This window comes from Pinus tabuliformis, chromosome Q (genome assembly GCF_031772625.1).
Source record: "Pinus tabuliformis cultivar Carrire ecotype Pingquan chromosome Q, CPIR1, whole genome shotgun sequence".
Classification (NCBI taxonomy): domain Eukaryota; kingdom Viridiplantae; phylum Streptophyta; class Pinopsida; order Pinales; family Pinaceae; genus Pinus; species Pinus tabuliformis.
The window spans coordinates 1,246,161,388-1,246,187,702 of record NC_142296.1 but is presented as its reverse complement, the minus strand read 5'-3'; the positions used below and the strand labels follow the sequence as shown (position 1 = coordinate 1,246,187,702).

At 43.9% G+C, this 26,315-nt stretch overlaps 1 protein-coding gene across 1 annotated transcript in view; it reads right to left on the bottom strand.

Moving 5' to 3' along the window:
* Nucleotides 1–25,889, bottom strand: part of LOC149224330 (carbon catabolite repressor protein 4 homolog 5-like) — a 206,324-nt gene extending 180,435 nt beyond the window's left edge. Inside the window, exons 1-2 of the mRNA XM_089386097.1 lie at nt 25,449–25,889; nt 25,113–25,359 (exon numbers count right to left, since the gene is read on the bottom strand). Coding sequence (XP_089242223.1) covers nt 25,113–25,359; nt 25,449–25,538 — 337 coding nt within the window. The 5' untranslated portion in view covers nt 25,539–25,889. The remainder of the gene's footprint in view (nt 1–25,112; nt 25,360–25,448) is intronic.
* Nucleotides 25,890–26,315: the final 426 nt, after the last annotated feature.

Below are 26,315 nucleotides of genomic sequence, written 5' to 3'. Positions count from 1 at the left end.
GCTCCACCTGTACAACTGCAACCTCGGTGGTACACTGCGTCGCCGCCTGCTTAACCTACTCGACCAGCTGCTCCATCGCTGGCTCTGCGCTGTCTGCCTGTATTTTCTGCTGTGTCGCCTGCAGACTAGCCAATTTCCCTTCAATGGAGGCAGTGAGTACATAGGCTTCCTCCATCCAAGGCCCCAATCTAGCCTTCAGTACTGCCTCCTTGCGCTGAGCTGCATCCACCTGTTCTTTAAGCGCCTTTGCTTCCTACAGCTTCGCTAACCTTTGTGTAATGGCAATAGTGCGCGTCGTCGCTTTAACCTCATCATATCTCTGTTGCAGCTCCCGCGCCTCTGTTTCCAGCCTCTGCACATTGGGATCCTCCTATAGGCTGGTGACTACTTTGAGCGACTGCTCGAAGAGCGCAGTGCAATCCTTCACTGCGACATCTACAACTACTACTACATCTTTGACAGCGGCCACACGCTGCTCTTTAACCTCTGGTGGAGTCGAAGGTTGGGCCCTCAACTCGAGCTCTGTAATTTTAAGGTTCAGTTCAAACTGAACCTTAGCCAGCTCTGTTCTCGCTTCGCGCACTCCGACAGCAAGCTTCCGAATTCTCACATCCACTGGCGCATTTGCGGGAATATCCAATTTTGGAACAGTCCTGCATGCCTCAGCCACCACCTTGGTCGTGTGCTCATTCTTTTCCGTGATGGCCTTAAGAAGATCAAAGGCAGAATTCTTCTGTACAGCCATCTGATCGTTGTTCACCTTTTGCTCACTAATAGCGTTCAAGGCGCGCTATCCCTGAGCCCAAAGTTCCATGATCACACCATCTTGCAAGGTGTGAAGGCTTCACTTGGAAGCGCGGCCAAATTTAGCCCAAACTCTTGAGGGAATTGACAATGGCCCTGTCGGCGTTTGCTTCTGTAGTCAGCGCTCCATCCGGCAGCACTATGGCCCAAGGATCCAACATGCGCACCATTTCTGCTCCCTCTAAAGTTCCAGGCACCAAACTAGTTGACGCCGCGTTGCTTCGCCCCACACTAGTTTGTACCTGTGACGCCTAGATCTGCAGGTCAGCGCTGAATGGCATCTAAGGCCTATTTCTACTGCTACTTGAACTATTGCAGCAGTTCCACGATCGCATCCCTCACCGTATCACCAATGTCATTCAAATCACCTTATGTCAAGGTGATTGGGTCGAGGGACGTTTTCTGGCCTTGGACTTCTTTCGCGGTCCTACTTTCTCCTGCTCCCTGTTGCACTTAACCCGGAACAGAGTAGTCTCCAGGTCTGCTCCTCCCTGTTTGGATCGCTGCTCTTCCTCTTCTGTCTTCGGGGAAGGAGATTTCTGACTCCTGTCGGAGTCACACTCCTCCTCTTCTTCCTGCCCTTCTGTCTGCTTTTTGGCAGCACGCTCCGCTTTGGCTTTGTCCTCAGCCTCTTTCTTCCTCTTTTCGGCCAATTGTTCCATCTTTAGTCTGGCCTCTTCCTTCTTACGCTTCGCTGCAAACTTGCTAGACCCAACTGTCAAGTCTGAGGTCGTGCGCCACTCTGCTGGCCAGCGGTCGAGGACCGCCGCGATTGCGTCATCTGTGGCCAGGTATGGAAGGTCATACCACTTTTGATCAAGGTCCTTTCGCGCTCGCATGGAGACACAGTGGAAGTCCGCCTTGAACTCCACATACCTTGCCAACTGTTCGAAGACAGTCGGTGATAACCGCAGTTTGCAGTTGATGGCCATGTTGATACTCATCTCCATCAAGATCCAAAATATCTTGCTATCCTTGACCCTTTGGGGGTCCTTGGTGGCCCAAAGCGAAGCGAACTTCGCTACTTCCGGTAAATCCTACACAACCGGAGGAAACTGACTATCCTTCAGTAACTCCCATGCGACCAATACTATGGATAGCAGCAACCATGCATAGTGAAAAGTTTTGCTCTGATCCTGCGCCTCTCTGTAGTTTGCAAGGAACTCACTGCAGAGGTAGCGTGCCCAGTTGAATTGTACGCCCTCCGCACACTGGGCTGCTAATGATACGACCGGTGCCAACACTTCATCTACGCGACACTTCCTCATAATTTTCCCAGCCAAGATCTAGGTGGCTACTTTGACCGCAGGGTTAGTTATACTAGAAATGGAGTAGCCACGCAACTTCTTGACGAGCTTAAATTTGTCCTTCATTTGCTCAGTGAGGTCACGCTCACCTGTCTTTCCGCCAAATGCCATGGCCGGATTTAATCCTGAATGCGGCAGCCAAGTGATCCTATGGATCAGCATGTTAGTGATCGGTATTGGTTCTGCTAACCACAAGCACCCATCGTGCACCAAGCATAGCAGTTGTTTGATCACTATCATGGTTATGGGCGCGCGGTTGTAATGCGGCACCCATAGCATGTTTAGTAGTCCTGCCTTGTCCACCCCTTTTATCCACTTCCTTGGCTCCAACGCAGTCACACCAGAGTCCTTATAGAAGACACGGTGCATGAATTGATCAGTCGCTAAGTGGGGAAAGCGCTTTGTATCGGCCAAATCCCAATCCTCCAGCTTTAAATGGGGGACAACGCCAGGCACGGTCCTTCAAATGCAATCTTGTCCGGCAGCAACGGTGTATGCAGTGTGACTTTGCTCTCATCAATGTCCTTTGGGACCTTTGCCTTACCTCGGCGCGGAGGAATGTATTCGAGCAATTTAGAGATAGGGTCGGACCCTTCAACATCAACATCCTTTGCCCCCATGTCAATGTCTTCCCCACCCATATTGATTTCTTCACTGTCTTCTTCAGGTTCCAGGTCAACTACCTTGCCCTTCTCCTGCGCGGTGGGCTTTTCCTTCTGCGGGTGTTTTCTGGGTGATGTGCGCACCGGCAATGTCGCTTTTTGCTTATCTTTCTTCGTTTTCGGACCCTCTTTGGTCGGCGTAGACCTCGGCCTAGGCGACCTTGGCGATTTGGCTACCTCTGCAGGTACTTCAACACTTGCTATCTTCGAGGGAGCTTCCTCAGCTACCGTTGCTACTCTGAGGCAACTCCCTCAGCTGCCATTGCTTCTCCAGCACTCACGGTTTCGGCAGGCGCCGACATGATGCTAGTCAAAAACTCTTGTGTTTCCCTTGGCAACCTCTCAAACGCTAAATTCGCTATCAAAGCTTCAAAGTTTTCACGGTTCATACGCACCTTAGAGCTCAACACCTCAATTCTCAAAATGCCAATTGTTTTTCGCTGGGCAGCCATCGATAATTTATAGGCATTTTCGAATTCAAATCCCACTGTTCCCCCCAAAATTCGTTCATAAATGCTAGATTGGCGGCAGATTTTCAAAGATCTTGTCCTTAAATTCCAACTTAAAAGTCGCCCCCCCGCTCCATTTAGTTGTTTTTTCATCGTCAAATCATGAATAGTGACCACAACAGTCACTTTCCAACTGTCATGCGCGGTCCCTTCTTCGATAGCGCAGCTCCCCACGCGTTTCTGCTAACACTGTGACATTCCTTCATTCCGCGCAATTGCCCAATCGCGCAGCTCCACAACCTGGGCAATGTAGTTTATAGTCCCGCACCTCCTTTCAACTGCTTGGAGCGCTAACACTGTGATTCCATCATGTAGTCATCTAGCCAGATCGCCGATGTATGGCTTCAATCGACTACCATTCACCTTTCCTGGGAAGGGTTCTCCATTTAATTTTACAACCTTTACTGTTCCACCATCGGTAATCTCCTTAATAACATATGGCCCTAGCCAATGCATCCTAAATTTTCCTGGAAATTTATCAAACTTGTTGTCATATAATAAAACTAAAGCAGTACCTTGAAGGTGTGCAGTTTGATTTGTCGATCGTGCCATGCCTTTTCGCGCTCCTTTTGAACTTGTTGATGGAATCCAGCTAGAAATCTATCATCTTCAAGCTTTGTTAGCTACACGAGCCTCTCCTCCAGGGCTCCACAATCCGCCATTCCTGTGAATGCCGCTATACACAGACTAGGTACAATGTACTCCATCGGCATCATAGCTTCTACACCATAAACCAACCTGAACGGTGTTTGTCCAGTCAGCGTCTTGCAAGTCATTCTATAAGCCCATAGCACCGCGAGTATGCGCACATCCTAGTCATTTCTTTGAGCAATGCAAACCTTTGTTAGCGCGCTCTCCAATATTTTATTAAACGCTTCTACCGTTCCATTAGCCTGCGGGTGATATAGCATGCTCTTCTGATGGTAAACTGAAATTCTTCCATCATCGCGTTGATCATCTCATTAAGAAAATGCGTACCACGATCGCTCATTAAAATTTTTGGACAACCAAACCTTGTCAGCATGTACTCAAAGATGAATTTTGCGGCTGTCACACTTGTACAGTCCTTCACAGGTTGCGCCTCCGCCCATCTGGTTAAATACTCAGTTGCGATGATGATGTATTGCGCACCCATCTTCTTTCCTGGAGGCTGAATTGGTCCCACAAAGTCAATCGCCCATTTCTCGAAGGGCTGTAACGATATCTGCGGATTCAGCAGCAGCTCATCCCTCCGCGAGGGTCTACCACTCCTTTGGCATGCATTGCATGCCCTACAATATGCTTTTGAATCCTTATGCAAGGTCGGCCACCACAACCCAGCGCATAGAATCTTTTGTGTTGTTGCCTTGCTCGCATAAAGTCGTCTCGTGGCTCCTCCATGACCCTCAGCAAGGATGCTATTTCGTTCAAATTTTGACACATAACGTCGCACTATTTCATCTGATCCCATTTTGTACAAGTGCCCTGCAATGACAGAAAAGTCTACCGCGCGCACCACCAGTTCCTTCTTTTGTTAACTCGTATATCCCTCCGGAGTCATTCCTGTCGTCAAGAAGTGTATAATATCTTCAAAATGGTTGTCTGTGATGCGCACCGCAAAGAGCTGCGCATCAGGTAGTCCTTCCTCTAAATTAGTAGGCTCCTCTCCCATTTCAATGCGCGACAGATGATCCAGTCCAGCATTCAATCGTCCTGGTTTTAAAATTACTTCAAAATCATATTCTTGAAACAGTAACAACCATCTGCATATTTTCCCCCCCAACACAGGCTTGTTGACCAGCTATTTCAATGTAGAATGGTCTGTATACATCTTAAAATGTCCGCCCAACAGATAATGCCTGAACTTCTAGAGCGCGTACACCATAGCTAATCCTTCGCGCTCTGTAGTGGAATAATTTTTCTCAGCTTTGGACAACTTCCTACTTGCGAATGCTATAGGATGATCCAAGTCCCTTTCACCAGCTTGTGTCAGTACTACTCCCAGCGCAATACATGATGCGTCCACATGAACATGAAATTCCTTCTTCCAATCCGAGAAGGCTAGGATCGGCGCGATGACCATTTTCTCCTTTAGCACATCCAAGCTCTTCTAACATTCTTCATTCCAACAGAACGTAACATCCTTTAACAGTTTTTACATCGGCGCAGTGATCTAGGCATAGTTCTTGATGAATTTCCTATAGTATCTCGCATGCCCCAGCATTGCGCGTAGCTGTTTCACACTCATTGGCACCTCCAAATTGACTATGACAGCGATCTTCGCAGGGTATACCATCAAGCCTTGTCTGCATACCACATGACCCAGCAAGATCCCAAAAGAGACAAAACAAACATTTCTTCAGATTGAGTGTGATCTGGTACCTCCGGCATGTATCTAGCATCAAGCGCAGACTTGCCACATGGCACTCTACCAATCCAAACACTGTCCAATCATCAAAGTATACCTCCAGAAATTTACGAATGAATTCCTTGAATGTCGCGATGACTACGCGCGAAAAGATCGCCAGCGCATTCTTCAGCCCAAAAGGCATTATAGTGTACTGAAAGCATCCCCACTCGGTCGCGAACGTTGTCTTACTTCTATCCTCGAGCGCGATTTTGATCTGATGGTACCCAAAGAACCAATCAGTGAACAAATATGCTTCTTACCCGCCAACATTATCCAGCACCTCATCGATGAACGGAATTGGGAAGGGATCATGCACGCAGGTGTCATTCAACTTCCTGAGATCTACACATATCCTTATTTCATCCTTCTGCTTCTTTTCCTGAACTACTATTGGGCTCACCGAATCAGATTCTTCCACCGATTCAATAATACCTATCACGAGCATCTTATCCAACTCTATGCAGACCTTTTCTTTATACTTCGGATTGAGGCGGTAAGGCCTTTGCTTCACAGGCTTCGCATCCGATTTTAGGGTGATCTTCATGACACCCAAGTCCCCTATTATCCCTTTCAAATCTGAAAACTTCGTGGGGAATAGATCCTGATATTCACGGAGTAGTTCGGCGACTTTATCTACTATCGGGTCATCCTAGTAGTCTCCAATCTTTGCAAACTCCGACTCTGCCTCCGTGCCAATTTTCACCTGTCTAGTTTTGAGCGCTCTGTTATGCCTGGGTTCACTAGTTGTGGTCCTTCAACTTCACACTAACCTTCAGTCTCTGGGATATTAATCTTCCTAAGGTCTTCATCTTCTTCTTCCGTTGTTACATTGCAGCACTCTAGCGCATGGCTTAGCTGGGTAGTCCAATCAGGTTGAATCAAATCTAGAGGATCCTGTGGTATCCTGAAGATCGTTGCCTTAACCTCCTGCAACACTTCGTCGATACATTCAAACCCATCCTCAAAGCTAAACGTCATCAAAAATCCTTGGCGCAAAACATCCCACTCTTCAGTGCCATGGCGGAGTTTCATCTCCAAGTACCAATTCATCGGTATAACATCCAAAGTATGACAAAACAGATGTACCCACTCCGACTAAGGCTTCGCTCCATACGCTTCAGTCCATTTGGCCAAATGGTCGTGTGAATCATTTCTCCCATCATACTTTTCTGTTAGTCGCACTTGTGGGTGACCAAACCACACTCTCATCATTTTTCTGTATACACGCCAATCATCAAAATTGTCCTTGTGTGTGCCCCACCATCTCGCAGGCGTAGCGCACAGCGCCCAGTCCAAGGCCTAGAAGCGATGCTTCTCTAGCACTTCTCTCTCAAATGCATCCAAAAAGTGATCAACATCAGTTAAACCATCATAGTAAGGCAGATTTCTTACCTCTGATGATACACAGCGCAACGACTTGGTCATCATATTACAGCGCAATGTAGATACTTCATGCAGTCGATTCTGCCAGTGCTCCAGTTCTTCGTCTGAATCTGATGTGCAGGAACTTTTGCGGTCCCATGCAATACGCCCATCTGCTGTCGGATTCACCCAATCTTGATCTCGCGTCGTTATCTTGTAAATTTGGTCCAAATCGTCATCACTTTCATAATCGTGGACCGGTTCAGTATAGTGCGGTCCTTCTGCAGGGTCCAGTGGCACCACTACGCGGAGCAATTTCTTCTCAAATATCATCTTCCGCTTCTTCAGATTAATTACCCCATTCATGTCAGTGGCCCAATCAATCCCAAGGAGCGCGGGGTAGGGATTGTTGTCATCCACAATTTCTATCACTTCAAAATCAGCTAGTGCGCTCGCGCCTTCAATATCAACTGTTACCCCCTACAACCTCCCCATTGGGATGATTTTCTGTTGATTCGCCATCCTTAACTGAATCGGAGACCACTGTAGCGCAGGTCTCCCCATTCTCTCCCATGTCTGTTTCGGCAAAACGTTCGCGTCCAACCCCAAATCTAAAATAACTTGATCCATCTCGTATTCTCTTATATGTGCAGTAAGCCACATCTCACGCCTCATTCTTGTCTTATGTTTTCCAATCTTTCTAACTACGCACAGTCTGTCAGTAGCGTTTTCCTTCCCAGCGCACCTATTGATCAGCGCCTGCAGTCCCTTCACAGCCTTGCTATAGCGTAGTAGTTTCATGCAGGTCTCCAAAAACGTGGTAATCATGGACAGGTCCATTTCTTCAACCAGCTTCTCCTGACTCCCTGAGGTAGAGGCCTCAGCGAAACTTTTCTTTGCTTCCATAAACATTTCTTTTACGCGTTCTAGATCAAACCTGGTCTTCTTTTCTGGTGCTTTGCGAACCCACTCACCTTCTTTAGACTGCTTCCCCTTATCTTCACCAGTCGTTGCCGCACTCTGCAGCACAATATTTACCTTAGGATCTTCCTCGCGAGGCTCAGCCCTCATCATCTGCAAGTTCTGAGTCGGTTGCTGAGGTTGTGCCCCCTTCTCGCGTATCTTAGCTAACAATATAGGGCAATCCTCCGTCGCATGGTCAAACTGAGTACAATAGCGGCATGAGAGTCGCGTCGGATTCGGCCAATCTAGTGCGTAGTGTCCTAGTCCTCCACAATTGTAACAAATAACTTGCCCTCGACCTCTATCAGGTCCTCCTCCACCTCGTCCTCCTTCGCACCCCTAATACTCGCCTCGCGCTCCTTCAGTGCCTTGGTCCAGAGGCCGCATTTCTGCCTGCACCCTGTATGCAAGTGTCATGTCCATCATTAATTCGTAACTTCGCAATTGCGCTCATCATGACCCACTAATTGACAGAAGTTGCAAAAGAGTTGTTGCGGTGGCTGTAAGAATTTCTGCAGCAAATGGCAATTGTTTGCCACATGTTTCCCAGCTACCTGACAGATAGCACACCATAGCGTAGGCCTTGTACTTGGCCCTACTGTAGCTTCCGGCCTCAGAGGCATTGGTCCCCTTGCTGCAACATAATTTGCGAAAACTGGACAGTGATCTTTGTCATGCCCCTGGCTTTTGCACTTTAGGCACCAAACTTCTTCACGCGCCTCGGGCCGAGTTGTTCTATCTTTCTTCAGACTCTGCATTTCGAGGCAAAGGTTCTGCAACTGCACATGAATCTGCTGAACCCCCAGATTAGCATCTTGCATTAGCGTCTCATGCAATCTCATCGCAATTTCCAGAGCTTCCACCTGGGTCCCAATCTTCTGTTGTGATAGTGCAACCCTTAGATGAGGCAGGAGCGAGGCCATAAACCATTCGCGGTGTTGCCCATCAGTCAAATTCATGTTAGCCTCGTGAATCGTACACTTCAATCTCTGATCCAAATCCCAGGGTGTCTCACCAGGCTTCATCATGATCTCTTTGAATCCCACAATTGATTGCGCTTCAGACTTAGGTCTACTGAATTCCTTATTTAGCACAATCTGGATATCTGCCAATGCAAACATCGGGTTATCAATGCAGTACTTAATGTACCATGTTATTGCGCAGTCCTGCAAAGCACTAACCAACGTTGCTTTCTTCATTTGATCATCAGTAATATCCTGAGCTTCTCATACAGCCTTCACGACGAACCAAAACTAGTCCAGGTCTTCCTTTCCCACGCCCTTGAACACAAGTAGCTTTACAGAGTTCGCCATATTGAACGGTGGCAGAGGTGGCGGTGGTGGAGGCAAAGGCATATCCGACAAAGGTGAAGATGGAGGCGGTGTGGGTGAATGAGGTATTTGCGGAAACCCTTGCTTTATCAACTGAACAGCGCTCTGCGAAGATGCCTATGTTGCTTCCTTGTCATCACTCAGTGGGGGTTCAATTAGCGGGCTATATTCAGGGCATGTTCTTCCCTTGCTCCTGAATGTCCTTCCACTTTGCGTAGCCCCAAACATCAAGGTAGCTGCATAACCCGCTTTTCACACAAGAGCATCTTAATCCAAGTATTTAAAGACCTTAAATACTTACCTCGCGGTCCTTTGAAGAAGCGCCACTCTGCTTCGCTGTAATTGACTGAAGTATCAACCGCGAACTCTGTCACAAATCCTCCTATGATACGATCGAGCCAATGATCGACAGCGCGCGCAATCTTATCTTTAGAGGCTTCCAATCTCTGCAATAACTCCAGGGTCCAGACAATCGAACCGTCAAACCTCCACCTCCCTTGGCCGTCTGCCAACTTCGCGATCCACTCATACAACTCGTCCGGGAAGGAACAGAAGATCTTGTGTATTTCTGTGTACAGGTATCTGTCCAACCATTGTTCTTTCGTCAATCACGGATTCCTGTTTTCCTGCGTCGCGAATTCATGTATCTTTCTATCCAACCAGTCTTCAATCTCTTTCTTAGTTGGATTCCAAGGATGCAACATCACACATCTCGTTATGCAAATTCCAGTCTCGACAACAGAACCATTTGTTGGCTTGATGGGCCCTGACCTAGGTTCAGCATTAAGTCAGCCAAGAAAATCCCTACACTACTGGCCCTTTCGGCATCAATCCGCGGAGCGCAGACTGAAGTCTCACCCGAAGCAGTATGGGGGGATAGAGGAACCAAGTTTCTGCACCCTGAGATGGTAGCGACGTCGCTTTTAGACCCTCACTTTGCCTTCGCACAGTTCGATAAGCCCTTTAGGGCTTATCAATGTACTTCCCTTATTCGTCCTTGAAGCCTCCACAAAAGTCTCTGATCGTCCTTCACGGACCCTAAATAGCCAATTCAGACGCTTATGCACCTCTGTAATTATCCTTACTTCTGTGTCTACCCCGATTAGCTTAAGTATTGGTTAACTTCAACATGCATTATGATTATCGTGCATAAACAAATATTCTTACTTGCGTTCATATGACAAAGTAAAATACATAGATTCACGCATCAATATAGCATTAATTCATAAACCCAGTATTCAACATAACATAATCGCAACATTCATAACAAAAGTAAAATAACTCATACACAGATATCTCCAGAATAATTCTCTTTATTGATGGTTCAGATCTCCAATACAGACTCTAACTTCCCTGTACACACAGCTGCATGGGTTCGCGCACTTAGCTGCAGACTTCTACCCTAGGCCTCTGCGCACTTAGCTGCAAAGCCTTTTCCTAGGTTAAGACTCTTTGCTCTTAGCTCTCAATTGCCCCAAATCTTACTTAAAACTCTACTACCTACTACTTCCTTTAGACTCTTCTAAGACTCCCTTTTTATACATTCCCATGGCCCGCGGACCAAGGGCGGATATCATCAAGCCGACACAAACTATCTAAACTAAGGGCGGAAACCCTTTTTGATTATTTACATCTTCGCGCTCCGCGACCACAAAATGCGGAGACTTTACATTCTTTATCCAAAAATTGGGCTTTTAGCCCCAAAACTTGGGCTTTTAACCCCAAAAATAACCCCGGGGGACCCGTTCCCAACAGAATACAACAGTCCTATCTTGAAGACCTGTAGCAGAGCAGGGATACTATTGAAAGGTAATCTTGGCAAAGATCCTGGATCTGTGTCTCTAGAAAGGAAGAAACTACAATCTTGTATCAATGATAGAAAACACATCAAACTCCTGAAGAAGATCTCTGAATTTTGAGAAGGAACAGTCTCCTTATATACTAAGATAAAAAGGACATCAAGTTCTTTGAAAAAGAGCCTTGAGAAGGAATATTTTCCTTGATTGAAAACTCTCTTTGAGTGTCCTGAAGTTGTCAGTAATAAAAGGAGCAATAGAATATTGTCTATGTCCTATAGTTCTGAAGCAAGAAAAGCAGCAGTCATGCTATATCTTGTTTAAAGAACACCTGGAGAAGCAAACTACATCAGTAGGTCCTATCAGAAGTTGGATAGATCTATGATATCCCTATTTGGAGACTCATTGGAAGGAAGTCTTGAAGATGGCAAAGGACCAATAAAGATTGCAGTGCCTTTATGAACAGATTTTTGAAGTCTTCACTCTTAAAGAAGCAACAGCAGACCTCTGTGATTATGAAGGATAGAGGTACATGTGCATAAGGTATGTACTATGTATAGCATATTTATTTGGGTCTATTATAAAGTGCTTTACGGTTAGTTGGTTGTTTGGTTCTAGGGCTTGAAGTTCTCTTTAGTTGTTGATATTTAGGATTACAAACCCTAAAAATCTGGAAAGCCCTAGTCATATGGAAACCCTAACTCTAGATATCTAGGGTTTGTGGGTAGTCTAGGGCATATAATAAACCCTAGTATGGATTGATAAGGATGGTAATTTAAGTATGAAATCATGTCCCGAGAGTTGGGGTTTGTACTTGAAAACCCTAGGAGTCCATTCTCTAAAATTCCATGGAAACCCTAAATTATCATATTGATATCATGCTTTTATTATTGCATATTTTTTGCTTGGTTGCACATGTCAATAAGTATTGCAGGTACAAAGAAGCATGAGGAAGGATGACTAATCCTGTGGTTTGGTGAGCATGATGGAGGGAACTGAAAGGACCCTAAAAATGGTAAATTGGTAATCAAATTGGATCCTTGGGCACTCTGATATAAAGTAAGATTCATGAGAAGAATGGTCGTGTGAATATGGATGCCTGGTTGAAAAGGTCATCGTTGACAACAACATACTAAAGAATTCATTGTAGCAATCATCTAGCAGATAATAAAGAATTTCATGCACCAGCTGGTTGGTAAGGATCACTTAAGGATCCTCCATTGAATGACTTCATGGGAAGATTCGTTCATTTCGGAAAAGGAGGATCATGATGGTGTTGCAGATATCTTCTACTCTCTCATATTTGGAGCTAGCTTCCTAGAAGCTTGTTGGCACAATTGCAGCATGATGAAGTCTCATCTTCAAGATGAATAGCAGTGTAAAGAAGACTAGATGACTGACTGAAGTAAAACTCATGCAATCTGTAAACAGGAAGAGCAGGTTGCAAGAATATGTTGTGCTATGGTTGAAGACATGTTGATAGTGATCAACATCTGATAACAAGCTATGACATCCCCATAGAGAAGGTATGAAGATCCTGATATGTATGTTGGAGAAAGAGAATATTGATAGTAAATGTCTTGGAGATGGATTCATAAAGTATGTGAAAAGATGTTGATGTTGCAAAAGCAGATATTATGATAAAAAGGCCATCATGAAGAGGTAATCATACTTTTGAATCGATATTCAGTATTCACTTCTGAACAGGGTTGCCAGAAGAGGGTTGGAGAATTTCATCTACAACTAGTACACATGAGATTGGATGGAAGATCCTAAAAGAAACATGACTTAGACAAGGTAGCTATATGAAGGTTAACCAGATGATGACTAAGAAGGTCACTTCCCGATGAAGAGAAGGATGACATGACTATTGGTTCAACACTATGTTTCATTGAAGGGAAGTGATGGAGAAGATAGTCAATGCCCTACAAAGAAGTTCTGAAAGAAGATGGCTCCATGATGAAAAAGTTGAAATTCATCCATGACATGATGATGCAGAAAGGAGGAGCCCTACAAGCCGCTAGTAGTACCTTGATCTCCACCAATGAAGTTGATAGTTGTTGTTGTAAACAAGTCCCTAGTTAAGAGGGAGCTTGGGTATATTCCTTCTATAGGAATGAGTAGATCCTCCCTAGTTGAGAGGGAGAGATAGACATATCATTCTTGTCTTCATGATGAAGAAAGAATGGAGGATTGGGTAAGCATCTGAGACTGATACCAATACTCTTTCAGGATGAGGTAGAGCATTCAATAGGTAAGAGTAGTCAAAGAGGAAATTCCTTGAGGATGTGGTAATCCAAGACAAGAATGGTCCTAGAAGGACATACCCTGTGAACATCCAGATGGGGTATGTGCCTTGAGAGACAATGATGAAGGTGTCTATAATCATTTGTCTACCCAACATTATGCTCTTATCTAGTGGAGAGATAGAGTTGTTAGTCAAGACCTTGCTATATGACAATGTGGTTGATATGATGAGAGGCAGTGATGTAAGTTGAAAAGATAGCTTACAAGATGGCTTAATAATCCAACTTTTCTTATAAATAATTCAATGGAAGTATTGTCCTTGTACCTATAATCAATTATGAATACCTCCCTACTTAAGAGGGAGTGTTGAAAGATAACTAGTGTCAGTCTTCATAATTGTATAAGATGTCATGACTTGGTGTAATCATTGAAAAGAAAAGGAAATTATTTATTGTAAATGGGTTTCTTGCCCATGGTTTTGGTTCTAGGTCAAGCACCCATTGTGTGCTCTACAGTTTGTACAATGAGTCAAGTCAAATTCATAATGTAAAATCCCTTGGAGAAAGGAAATATTTTTATGTCATAAAAAGGTCTAGAATCCACTCAGGTCAGCTAGACCTAAAGGTCAGAACTGTGTGAACCGTCCACCTTCTCTCAGATCCGCGCGCGATCCGCGGTGGATACACACCTGAACCTCCACAGATCCGCAACCGATCCTTTCCGAATCCGCAGATAGGGCGACAGGAATCGCGGATCAGGCCCCCACAGATCCAATTTTCTAGGAATCGCCAAAAAAAGGTGGAATTGCGAATCCTATTTTCGGATCCGCGATTCCACCAAAGGATCGGTGGCGGATCCATAAGGGACATGGTTCTGCCTCCAAATCCTTGAGGGGACAGTTCCTGCAACTATGAGCCAGACACCAAATTGGTGTATGATACCCCCTTGTTTGTGGGACACGGGACCTAACTCCGCGCAGCAGTTTGACTGCTAAGTCTACGAAGGCATACATACTCTACCCCCCTTTGGTTTTGAACCTATGACCTGTTAGGAGGAAACACATGCTCATAACCAATAGGCTCACTCAAGTTGTATACATTAGCCCACTTATAGACATTAGCCCTACAAACCCTTGGTGATCTTGATTCAAGCCCTTGAGAGAGGTAATGAGTAAGGCCACCAAGGCAACTTGTTTTGAGTGTTGTTTTGCACAAAAGTTGTGCCCTAGAGAGGGTCGAAAATATAGACAAACCTGCAATCAAAATAGCCTTACAACCAAACCCTTGTGCTTGATGAAGGCTGAAAGCTTTGGAGAAGACCTCCAAAAGCTTTGGTCTTGCTACAAGGGAATTACCCAAATGAATCCCACTACAAGTCAAACCACAGATAAATTTTGAACTAAACTGTGCCACTCATCTAGTCTTCAATAAACCCTAAGCCAAAATATTTCAAAGCTTTGTGCTTTATAATTATCATTAGAATGGATGCCATGGAGATGCTAAGAAATGCCTATTTATAGTTTAGGAGAGGCTCTATTAGGTATTCGAATTCCAAGATTGGAGGGAGAAAAGAACATTTTAAAATTGGAACCAAAATACCCTTGGAGAAATTGATTTGGATAATTAGGGCAACTTGAATGTGAAGGTATGGTTAAAACCCCACATACTTTAAATTTAATTATAAATTAAATATAAAAAGCCATTATGTTGTTTTTATGTTATTTAATTAGTCAATGGTGGAGAGCCACATGCCTTGACTATTTGACTTAACCAAAGAGGAGTTGCCACATGATTACCCTTTGGGGTTTTTGCCCACGAGTGGGGGTAGTCAACTTCAAACTGGCGTAACTCACAAACCGTGAGGCCTCTCGTGGCATGCCACATACCAACAGGAACAGCTAGACAATGACAATCCATGAAGGGTGATCTCCAAGGCAAATACATTGATCTGCTTCTTCAAAAACTTTGAACAAGTGTGGGGTATGTCCATCGTCCAGGGAATCCAAACCCTAGTGCTAGGGTTTCCAACCATCCTTCAATTGGAGCTTCCAATTAATGCAATCCAAACAAATATTAAGAGCGTTCAAAAACAAATGTTGACATCAATGACAACACCATTCAACAATCTCCCCCTTTGTCATTGATGTCAACACACATACTCCCCCTACGATCACTACCCCCCCTGATTTCATGCCTCAGTCTTCTTCTCTTGATTTCTATCCCTCTTTGATGTCAATGGCAAAGGGTGACTCCCCCTGATAATTTGCTGCTTCTTATAGACCTGTAACTTGCCTATGCTCCCCCAGACGAGAAGCCTTCTTTTGTCTTCCTTCAAGATGCCTTGATCAATGCCTGCTGCAATAAACAAGCTATCTCCCTCTGTCATGCTAGCTTCATATTGATTACCACTACTGATTCTACATGTCAATATGGATCAGCTTTGCCTGCCAAAACTGCTATTTCACTGAAGCTGCCCATGACACTTCTTCATATCTGCCAACTGTCAATTTATCAACGATTGATCTTCAAATGTGCAACTGTTGTTGCATAGTCTCCCCCATCTCATTGTTCACGAGACAAGGAATTAACATGTTGAATCTTCATAATAGTGTGTGAACCAACTCTTCGGTCAGATCATCCTGAACTTCAACGTTTTCCATTAGAGATTCATCATGCCCTTTTGCCTTTACAAAGCCTGAAACCATCACTGTTGAGACTTTCTCATTTGATTGGTCTTCTTGCATCTGTTTTCTTCTCCAGATCTTCCTGTACCCAATGTTAGGGTTACGATTCATGAGAGGTTTCATATTGTACCTGCAATCGCGAGCTATGTGCCCATAGTTATGGCATTTGTAACATTCAATGTTGGACCTGAATGATTGGACAAATGACATATACTTTCTAATGACAAAATCATTTAAGTATCTGTCTTGAGTTCCTACAACCTTACTTCTAGGATTTTGATAATAGCATATGTCCAAAGTTAGTACATGAAAAACAATAACCATTAAACAAATTAGCATACATGGATGAGTTATCTTGTCTGGATGATCTTTTGTATTCATTCTTTCTTGGAGGAGATATAGCCTCTTGTTGATCCTTGCCTTTAAATCCTTCAGCATTATTTCTTGGAGCTGCAACATTTTTAATCTTCTTTGGTTTTTCATTTTGATTTGATCCTTGGGGGATCTTGCTGTCAATCTTCTCATCAATATTGTTCTTGGAGCTTGTACCTTCGTCGCATGGGGCTTTACCTGCTTCTTTTGCCTTCATCTTCAACTGAGCCAATTCTTGATCTTTCTTTCCAATAGCCTGCAAGTGTTCCTCTTGCCATTCCTTGAGCTTGTTAATTTCAGTAAGGGTTGCGTCAAGTTCTCCTTGCTTTTGATCAATATCTTCTTGAAACTAGCTTTTCAAGATTTTCCTTCTTTTTTCTGCTTCTTCTACCTATAGCTTTATAAGAGTGACCTTTTATGCTTCTTTGTTAAGAACTTGTATTTGTTCCTTTTGTTTTTGATTGTCCTTTCTAAGCCTGCTAATTTCTGCTGAAGATGCATCTAGTTCCTTTTTTTTTATAAACTTCAAATGCGTACCTTTGACCGGATTCCTTTAGTTGTCTTGCCAAGTCTTTCACTTTCCTTTCTTGCTGGACGAGTTTCGGCTGAAGGAATTCGCTGAGAAAGGTGTTGCAGCACCTTCAAATCAAGACGAGTTGAGGCTTTTCCAAAGGCAGATGGCCAAGACCAAGAGGATGATCCTGGATGGACTACATGATCGAGATCATGCAGTCCCACATGTTGCAGCCAAAGATACAGCTAAGGAGATGTGGGATGCCTTAGTCCAACTCCACCAGAATTCCTCCGAGAATCAGAAGATGATCCTCAAAGAGAAGTTGAGGACAATTAAGATGCAGAAGGGTGAGAGTGTAACTGCCTATCTCACCAAGATTCAGGAAGTTCATGATGAGCTAGAAGTTGTTGGAGAAAAGCTCGTGGACTCAAAGTTAGTGTGAGTGGCTCTGAATTGGTTTACCAAATATTGGCATACCTTCGTTCAGAGTATTACCAGACAAGAGCAATTTCTAGATTGGGAACGCCTATGGAGTGACTTCACTCAGGAGGAGCTAAGGCTCAGATTGGTTGAGACTTCTAGCAGCAGTGGCAAGGTGTTAAAATTGGCAACTAGGGCCAAACTCCATGTGGTCATCTTATTAATGGAAGCTGATATTTTTCTTGGATCCCTCTCATCAAGAGGTGTAGGATTGATCATCAAGAGGTGTAGGATTGATCTAAAGATCATCTAATTCCGATAAGTATTCATGGAGATATGAATTTATTTGTGTTATGGGACAATTCGTCAAGGTCGGCCAACGACCAAATAAACCCCCCCCACTTGTGCTCAACGTTTTAGTATAAATAGAGGTGGCCTTCAAGTCATTTGAACACACTTGGAATCTCTTCCTCTCTACTTGTCTTTGGGTTTTAGTAGGAGGAGAGATCCTAAGGGATAATGTTGCCTTAATCTAGAGGGCAGAAGCCGGAACTGCCAGGAACTGCTGAAACTGTCATGAAAGTTGAAGCAGAGGGCAGAAGCTGGAACTATCGGGGATTGCCAGAACAGACAAGAACGCTGACGCAGAGGGCAGAAGCCAGAACTGTCGGGAACTGTCAGAACTGCCGGGAATAGCCGGAACTGTCGGGAACTGCCGGAACTGCCGGGAAGTTGACGCAGAGGACAGAAGCCATAACAGCTGGAATTGTCGGGAACTGCCGAAACAGCCGGGAAGCTTACGCAAAGGGCAGAAGCCAGAACTATCAGGAACTGCCAAGAAAGCTAATGCAGAGGGCAGAAGCCGGAACTGTCGAGAACTGTCGGGAAAGCTAACGCAGAGGGTAGAAGCCAGAACTGCCGGGAAAGCTAACGCAGAGGGCAGAAGCCGGAACTGTCGGGAATAGCTGGAACTGCCGAGAAAGCTAACGTAGAGGACAGAAGCCGGAACTGTCGGGAATAGCTGGAACTGCCGGGAACTGTCGGAGTGTTTATCTGGGGTTTCAGCCAAAGCATCTGTCTCCGAAGGACAGCAACATGCAAGGGACAAGCATGTATTGGTACAGCTAGCATGCAACAACAAGCATGCTAAGGACAACAAGCATGCTAGTGACAACAAGCATGCTAAGGACAACAAGAATGCTAGTGACAATAAGCATGCTAAGGACAACAAGCAAGCAAGGGACAACAAGCAAGCAAGGTGCAGCCAGCACATAGGTCAATTTGGCAACATGGTGCAGCAATGGCACATAATGCAGTACAGTGATGGGTATAGTCATGATTAATGAAGCATGATGAGATGCAGCATGGTGCAGCACAGTGAGGTGCAGCATGATGACGAAATGCAGCACAACGATAGGTGAAGGAGTCACCTTGGAGAATCAGTTGAAGCATCATGTCTTCAACTAATCTCATGTATCATCTTCTTAGAGATGATCTATGCTCTTATCTAGATAAGTCAAAGTGTTGACTTCAGTTGTAAACGTACTATCTCTCTCTCTCTCTGCTAAACTATTGAAGAACATATAAGAAGAATTGATCAAGGGTTTCCCCACATTGGGGTTTGTCCCTGGCTAGCGCCACATCTTGTGTCCTCTTGTCTTGGCTTGTCTTCTGCGATTTATATTTATGTTCTATCTGCAGTTTACTTTAATGCTGATGTGATTGCTAATCTGGAAAAGATATTGAGCTAACTGTGAAAATTGAAATAAATTGCTCTAGCATAGAACATACCTAAACTAACACAAGGGTTCCACGGTTGAGAAGGAAGAGAATCTTGCTCTTGCAGGGAAAGTCAAAGGCAAGAAAGGCAAAGGGAAGAGCATGAATAGTCAGAAGAATGACAAGAAGGATCTAAGTAAGAACTTCCATTGCCATGTTTTAGGGCACTATGATTGTAAGTGTCGGAATAAGAAGAAGGGGTCGAATAAGGAGCATGTAGTTGCATCAACAAAGGTAGATGAGTTTGCCTCTTGGTTTGAGAAGCACTTCTCATCGATAGCTTGCATGGCAAGCTCAGTAGGGAGCAGTACGTGGTATATTGATTTAGAAGCCTCTTTTCATATGACTAGGAACATGGAGTATTTTAGCCAACTGGATGAGAAGGATATGCAAGTGAATATCGAGCTTGGAGATAACAGCAAGTATGCTAAATTGCTACTATCAGCTTTGAGAGGGAGTCAAGTAATACTCTTCATCTCAAAGATGTTCTTTATGTTCCAAGGCTGAAGAAGAGCCTGGTTTCAGTAGCTATTCTTGAGAATAAAGGTTATGATGTCACCTTTAGCAGAGGTAAGTCTTACCTCAAGCATCTAGCTTCAGGAGCAGTGAAGAAGATAGGTGTGAGGGTGAAGAATCTCTACAAGTTGCAAAAGAGACAGATACAACCTTGAGCAACAACGCAGGATGTGCAGATGTTGGTGAACATTGGCATAGGCACATGGGGCACTTTCATCATGAGGCGTTGAAGATTCTTCAGCAGATTGCCACAGGATTGCCAACGGGAGGTCTTGACAAGAGTGGACTGTGCAAGGGATGCACGCTTGGCAAGTATGCCAAGTCTTCTTTCCATGGTTAAGATAGCAGGGACAAGGGGATTTTGGAGCTGGTGCATTCAAATGTGTGCGGGCCCTTTTCTTCTCCATCACTGATGAGACAGGTATTATGTTACTTTAATTGATGATTTTTCTCAGAGAATTTGGATTTATTTTATGGAAAAGATAGATGAGGTCTTAGACACGTGCATGGAATTTAAGGCCTTGGTGGAGAGTCGGAGACACAGACTGGGAATAAAATCAAGGCAGTGAGAAGTGACAATGGTGGAGAATATATCTCCATCGCCTTCAATGAGTTTTGTGCGAAGGAAGCTATTAGGAGGGAGTTGATAGCACCTCATAACCCTTAGCAAAATGGGGTGGCTGAGAGGAAGAACCAGAGTATTGTTGGAGCAACTAGAGCTATGTTGCATGATCAAGATATGCCTAGGTTGTTGTGGGCAGAAGCATGCAACACTACAGTATTTCTGCATAAAAGGAGTCCACATAGGGTGCTTGGACAAGTCACACTAGAGGAGGCTTTCACAGGCAAGAAGCCTGATGTTTCACAGTTCTAGATCTTTGGCACAAAGGTCTATTGTCATGTGTCCAAGGATAGTAGGAAGAAGTTGCATCCCATAGCAGAAAAGGGACTTTTCATGGGATATAGTGAGACATTTCTAGATCTTTGGCACAAAGGTCTATTGTCATGTGTCCAAGGATAGTAGGAAGAAGTTGGATCCCACGGCAAAAAAGGGACTTTTCGTGGGATATAGTGAGACATCTCAGGCATGCAAGGTGTACCTTCCGGGACTTAGGAAGATAGTTCTCAAGCGAGATGTGAGATTCCAGGAGGATCAAGTTTTAAGAGTTTCCTTAGAGCATGAGTAGCTTGCAATACCTGAGGAGGAGCTTCTCGCTCCCAAACAAGAGTCACAGTCAGCACCTCAGAGCCAGCCACAACAAAATGGGATGGCTGAGATGAGGAACCAAAGTATTGTCGGAGCAGCTAGAGCTATGTTGCATGATCAGGATATGCCTAGATTCTTGTGGGCGGAAGCATGGAACACTACAGTGTTTCTGCATAAAAGGAGTCCACACAGGGTGGTTGGACGAATCACACCAAAGGAGACTTTCAAAGGCAAGAAGCTTGATGTTTCACAATTCTAGATCTTTGGCACAAAGGTCTATTGTCATGTGTCCAAAGATAGCAGGAATAAGTTGGATCCCACAGCAGAAAAGGGACTTTTCGTGGGATATAGTGGGACATTTCTAGATCTTTGGCACAAAGGTCTATTGTCATGTATCCAAGGATAGTAGGAAGAAGTTGGATCCCACAGTAGAAAAGGGACTTTTCGTGGGATATAGTGAGACATCTCAGGCATACAGGGTGTACCTTCCAGGACTTAGGAAGATAGTTCTCAGGCGAGATGTGAGATTCCAGGAAGATCAAGTTCTAAGAGTTTCCTTAGAGCATGAGTAGCTTGCAATACCTAAGGAGGAGCTTCTCACTCCCAAACAGGAGTCACAATCAGCACCTGAAAGTCAGCCACAGTCGAGTGGCAAGAGGGTAGCGCAGGAGGATTTGCAGCAGGATGAGGAGAAACTAGGTTGAGAGCAGACAGATCAGCCAAAGCCATCCACCACAAGGAGGAAGAAGGCCAAGTGGGCCAAGAGGTTGATTTTGGAGGCTCAAGAGCAGGTCAAGACTCCTAGCACCATGTTTAGGCAGAGTAAACGGCCACATAGGTACGCAGGTTATATGGCACTGATGACAGAGTTGGCGGACACTGAGCCTTCTTCTTGTAAGGAGGCAGCTTCTCAGCAAGTTTGACAGGATGTCATGGTGGAGGAATATTCCTCTATCATGAAGAATGATGTCTGGGATATTGTTCCACGACCTAAGGGGAAATCAATAGTTGGATACAGATGGATGTACAAGGTGAAGCATGGCACAAATAGGAGTGTAGAGAAGTACAAGGCTAGGTTTATGGCCAAGGGCTTCTCACAGGTTGAGGGCATAGGCTATGAGGAGACTTTTGCCCTAATAGCACGATATTCATCCATCAAAACTATTCTGGAACTTGCAACATAGATGGGGTGGAAGATCCACTAGATGGATGTGAAGACAACCTTTCTCAATGCAGTTGTTGAGGAGGAGATCTATATGGAGCAGCCATCGAGGTTTGAGCAGTTCAATAGAGACACACGTGTGCAGGCTAAAGAAAGCTCTTTATGGGTTCAAGCAGGCTCCGAGAGCATGGTACACTCAGATTGACAGCTACCTTCAAGGAATGGGCTTCACTAAGAGTGAGCCAGATGCCAACCTATACTACATTATGGTTGGAGGGATTCCGCTCATTCTAGTTCTCTATGTCAACGACCTTATACTAACTGGAGATGAGAACTTGATCCAAGATTGCAAGGAGGACCTTGCAAGGGAGTTTGAGATGAAGGATATGGGGCATATGCACTATTTCCTTGGCTTGGAGGTTTGACAGGGTGATCGTGAGATCTTCGTGGGATAGGGCAAGTACACTGCAGAGATTCTTCAGAGATTTCATATGCAGGATTGCAGGCCCATGGCCACGCCTCTAGTCACAAACTAGAGGAAGGTGGATGCTAGTACAGCAAAGCAAGTGGATCCTATAGTATATAGGTAGCTCATTGGGTCATTGATGTACTTGGTCAACACACGGCCTGATATTTGTTTTGCAATTGACCAGCTGAGTCAGTTCATGGTGGAACCGACCAGAGTGCATTGAGTTGCTGCAAAACATATGTTGAGATATCTCAGAGGCATAGTGGAGTATGGATTGTGGTACAGATAGGTTGATGGAGTGAGGCTTGAGGGCTTCATGGATGCAGATTAGACAGGGAGCTCCACAGACAAGAATAGTACTTCAGGTGGCATCTTCAACATTGGATCAGCAGTTGTTTCCTAGTACAACGAGAAGCATAGATCAGTTGCACTCAGTTCAATAGAGGTCGAGTACATTACCACTAGTTAAGCAGTTTGCAAAGCTATTTGGATGAGGAAGTTACCTGTGGGACTTTTCAGATAAAGGATAGAGCCTACCATGATACATCGTGATAATCAGAGTTGCATTAAGTTCTCTGAGAAACATGTGTTTCATGATCGCTCGAAGCATATCGAGATATGATATCACCATCTTAGAGATTGCGTGCAGAAAGGGATAGTGAAGCTACCATACATTCCAACAAGGGAGCAAACAGTAGACATCTTGACCAAGGTATTGGCAAGAAGTAGTTTTGTTATCACAGAGCTAAGTTGGGAGTTGTACAGAATCCCTTCCTCGCTAAGAGGGAGGGTTGAAAAGAAGCGAAGCCATGGATTCCTTGATTTGTGCCTTATTTCAAGGAATCAAATTTTGTGATCTTCTTAGTCATGTACGAGTTCTACTGATGTGGACAAGTTCAAGAAGCACTTTGACTAGTGCGAGTTTGTGGAAGCCCGAGTTAATTGTTTTCTAGTGTGAGTTGGTTTAGGAACTGAAAGAATTAGTGGAGTTAGTCTCCTAAATTTTAGGAGGGGCTAGTTAACAACTTGTATTGACTTTTCTTAACTAGAAAAGGACCAGTTCGACTTCCCAAACTTAGAACTTGCTAACAATAGCCAAATCGAAGTGCTTATAAGGAGATCAAAGGCACGCCTTGTATTAATAATTGAGCATCAGTTTGTGAGCTTGTGTGGAGCTTGTGGAGGAACGAGCCAAGAAGTTTTCTCTTGTGCGAATTGGAGAAGGCAGCCTTGAGAAGTGCCCTGAAAAATAGGAGAAATTCCTATTTTTTTAGGAGCTGGGAATGTGCTAGGAAACAGGGGCCTATTTCCTAAGGAATGAACATAGATTTAGGAGCTCGGGTTTGCACAGTTTTCAAGGAACAGATCAGCACTCTAGCAGGTGTTTCAAGCCTAGTTTAAGAAGACAGAATATTGTATTTTCTGATTGAGACAAGCTGGTTGTAAGAGATCTGTAGCTTATTCTTCTTCAGTAAAATTCTGAATCAAGCACATGGTTTTCCCAGTTGGGTTCCCTAGAAAACTTCTTGGCTCATTCATATTAGCAGTTCAGAATTTCGTGGATTTTCGACAAGAAGTAGAAACCCTTACTAGTTTAATGTCAAGGTATAGATTGGTACTTCTGATACCCTCCCCCTCCCCCGTCAAGCCAAACTTTGGCTCAGATGTCCTAGCCACTCCGTAAACCAATCTCGACACTTGGCTCTGATACCATATTGAAAATTAGACATACCGGAAATCAAACCCAGGGCCTGCCCCCGACCTGCAAGCAGATTTGCCACTGAGCTGCTTGCCCCTTTCATGCTGAATGCCTTAAGAATTTAATTTGAAGGTGTGCATTACTATTGCCGGCAAAATTCATCCAAATTGAGTTATTTATGTCTATTTCTCAAGAATAACTAAGTACCAATCCATCCATCAGGGTCCTATCTCACTATGGCCTGGCCCATTCAAATGGCATGTTTTCCACAAGGATGAGACCAGGTGCAAGTCCCGAGCAATCTTGGAAAGAGACGATGCCTATGCCAAGGGGAGTCCGCTTCATGCAGTGCAGGTCCTTTGGGCATTGCACCTCCATGAATAATATACAACTCCCGAAATATCTTCAGAAGTTACTTTTTAAACATTGCTGGTAAATGGTTCCTTGTTAACAAAGTGGCTCTCCCTTTGGCTTAGAAGCCACAACCAAATAGTATATATTCCATTCCATCATGATCACTTACTCGAGACTTTGCACCTCACTTTATCTTTTCCATTCAGATACACTTCTTAGGGCAAACTGCTTAGATTCAGTCAACTGGAGATATTACGAAATAGCATAATAATAAACTTAGTTAACTGCAAGTATCACAAGATAGAATAACACAATTCACCAGACTGACGTGAAGAGTAGAATTGAACATAGCCTCTCTGAAAATAAACTCGCTTGAATTACCACTTCACTAAAACCCATTTTAAATAAGCTACTATAATGGTAATTTCATCGATTACTTTACTTATTGGAGCAGAATTCCCTGATAAGGCTCTTTTAATTTTGCACGCATATGCAATGGGATTTAGACTTTAAAGGAAGAATGCAGGGCAAAACTAGTACAGAATAAAGGAGTATGAGCATTCAAACCTGGAAAAGAGAGGGGAGAATGCAACTTCGAATGAGACCATTTCCGATAACCTCCTTTACTGTTTCTCGCCTTCCGCTTCATCGAAGAGGGTTCTTTGGTCTGGATCTTCAGGCTCTCTTCTTCCATAGAACATGACCACGTCTTCTGTCGCTTGTATGATTCGTGTACAGTAACCGAGGAGGCAGCGGCCCCCGCAAATTCATTGTAATATGAACAGCCTGAAGAGATATTCATCCTCTGAGGATTCTGTGAAGTTTGCAGAGGGTTAGTAATAGAGCCGAAGCCGTAATTGTACGAATTTTCTGAAATATTTTAGGGAATTTAAAAAAGAATACCTCGAATATGTTGTGATTGCCCTGTTGTGGTAATAAGGAATTATGATATATCCTGCCAGGGGGTAACCCCGTGTTCTGATGCGAATACATGGTAACGAAGGCGTGGGAAAGATCAGCTCCCAAAATGGAGATAAAAATTGAAAATTCTAGATTAGAGTGCTTGGATTGTGATTCTCTGCTGGAGGGAAGAAAGTTTTCTGGATGGGCAGCAAGGTTTCGTTTGTATATAGAAAGAACAAGTGTAAAGATGGAGGGAAACCAATTATGGGGAGCTTAATCATCTTCCATCACATCCTCACATCTCACTCAGGAACCAGGGCCTCCCTGAACGCGAAAATTTAAGTGTCGTCTTGCCTCCGCCACTAGATCACGGTGTATGCGTCAAGGTGTAGACATTGTTTTCGGAAGATGGGAATAAAATTTTATTTGTAAAGCTCAATTCAATTCCAAGCGTGAACTTTTCCCTTGACTTTCTAGCTAATATGATGGAAAAAATATATATTCTTGGTAATTATGTGCCATGATCATCATTTACTTATGATCTTATTATCATGTGGGGTTAATGATAATTTCAATTAGGATGTTGACAATAATTTCAAAATTATAATCAAGATATTTTAGGAATGAGACTTATTTTATTTATATTTATACTTGATTTATATTGAAATTGGGCTGGGAGGAATTTTGATTTTTAAATAAGTAAGTGTATAGGATTTTATTTTAAGATAATATTTTTAGTCTAATACATTAGGTAAAAGATAACATGAAAAGTATTTAAATCAGTTTTTAGTTTCATATCAAAGAATAATATATTTAATTTAAAAATTAAAGAATAACATATTTATGAAAAGTGGCTAGGGTTTCGAT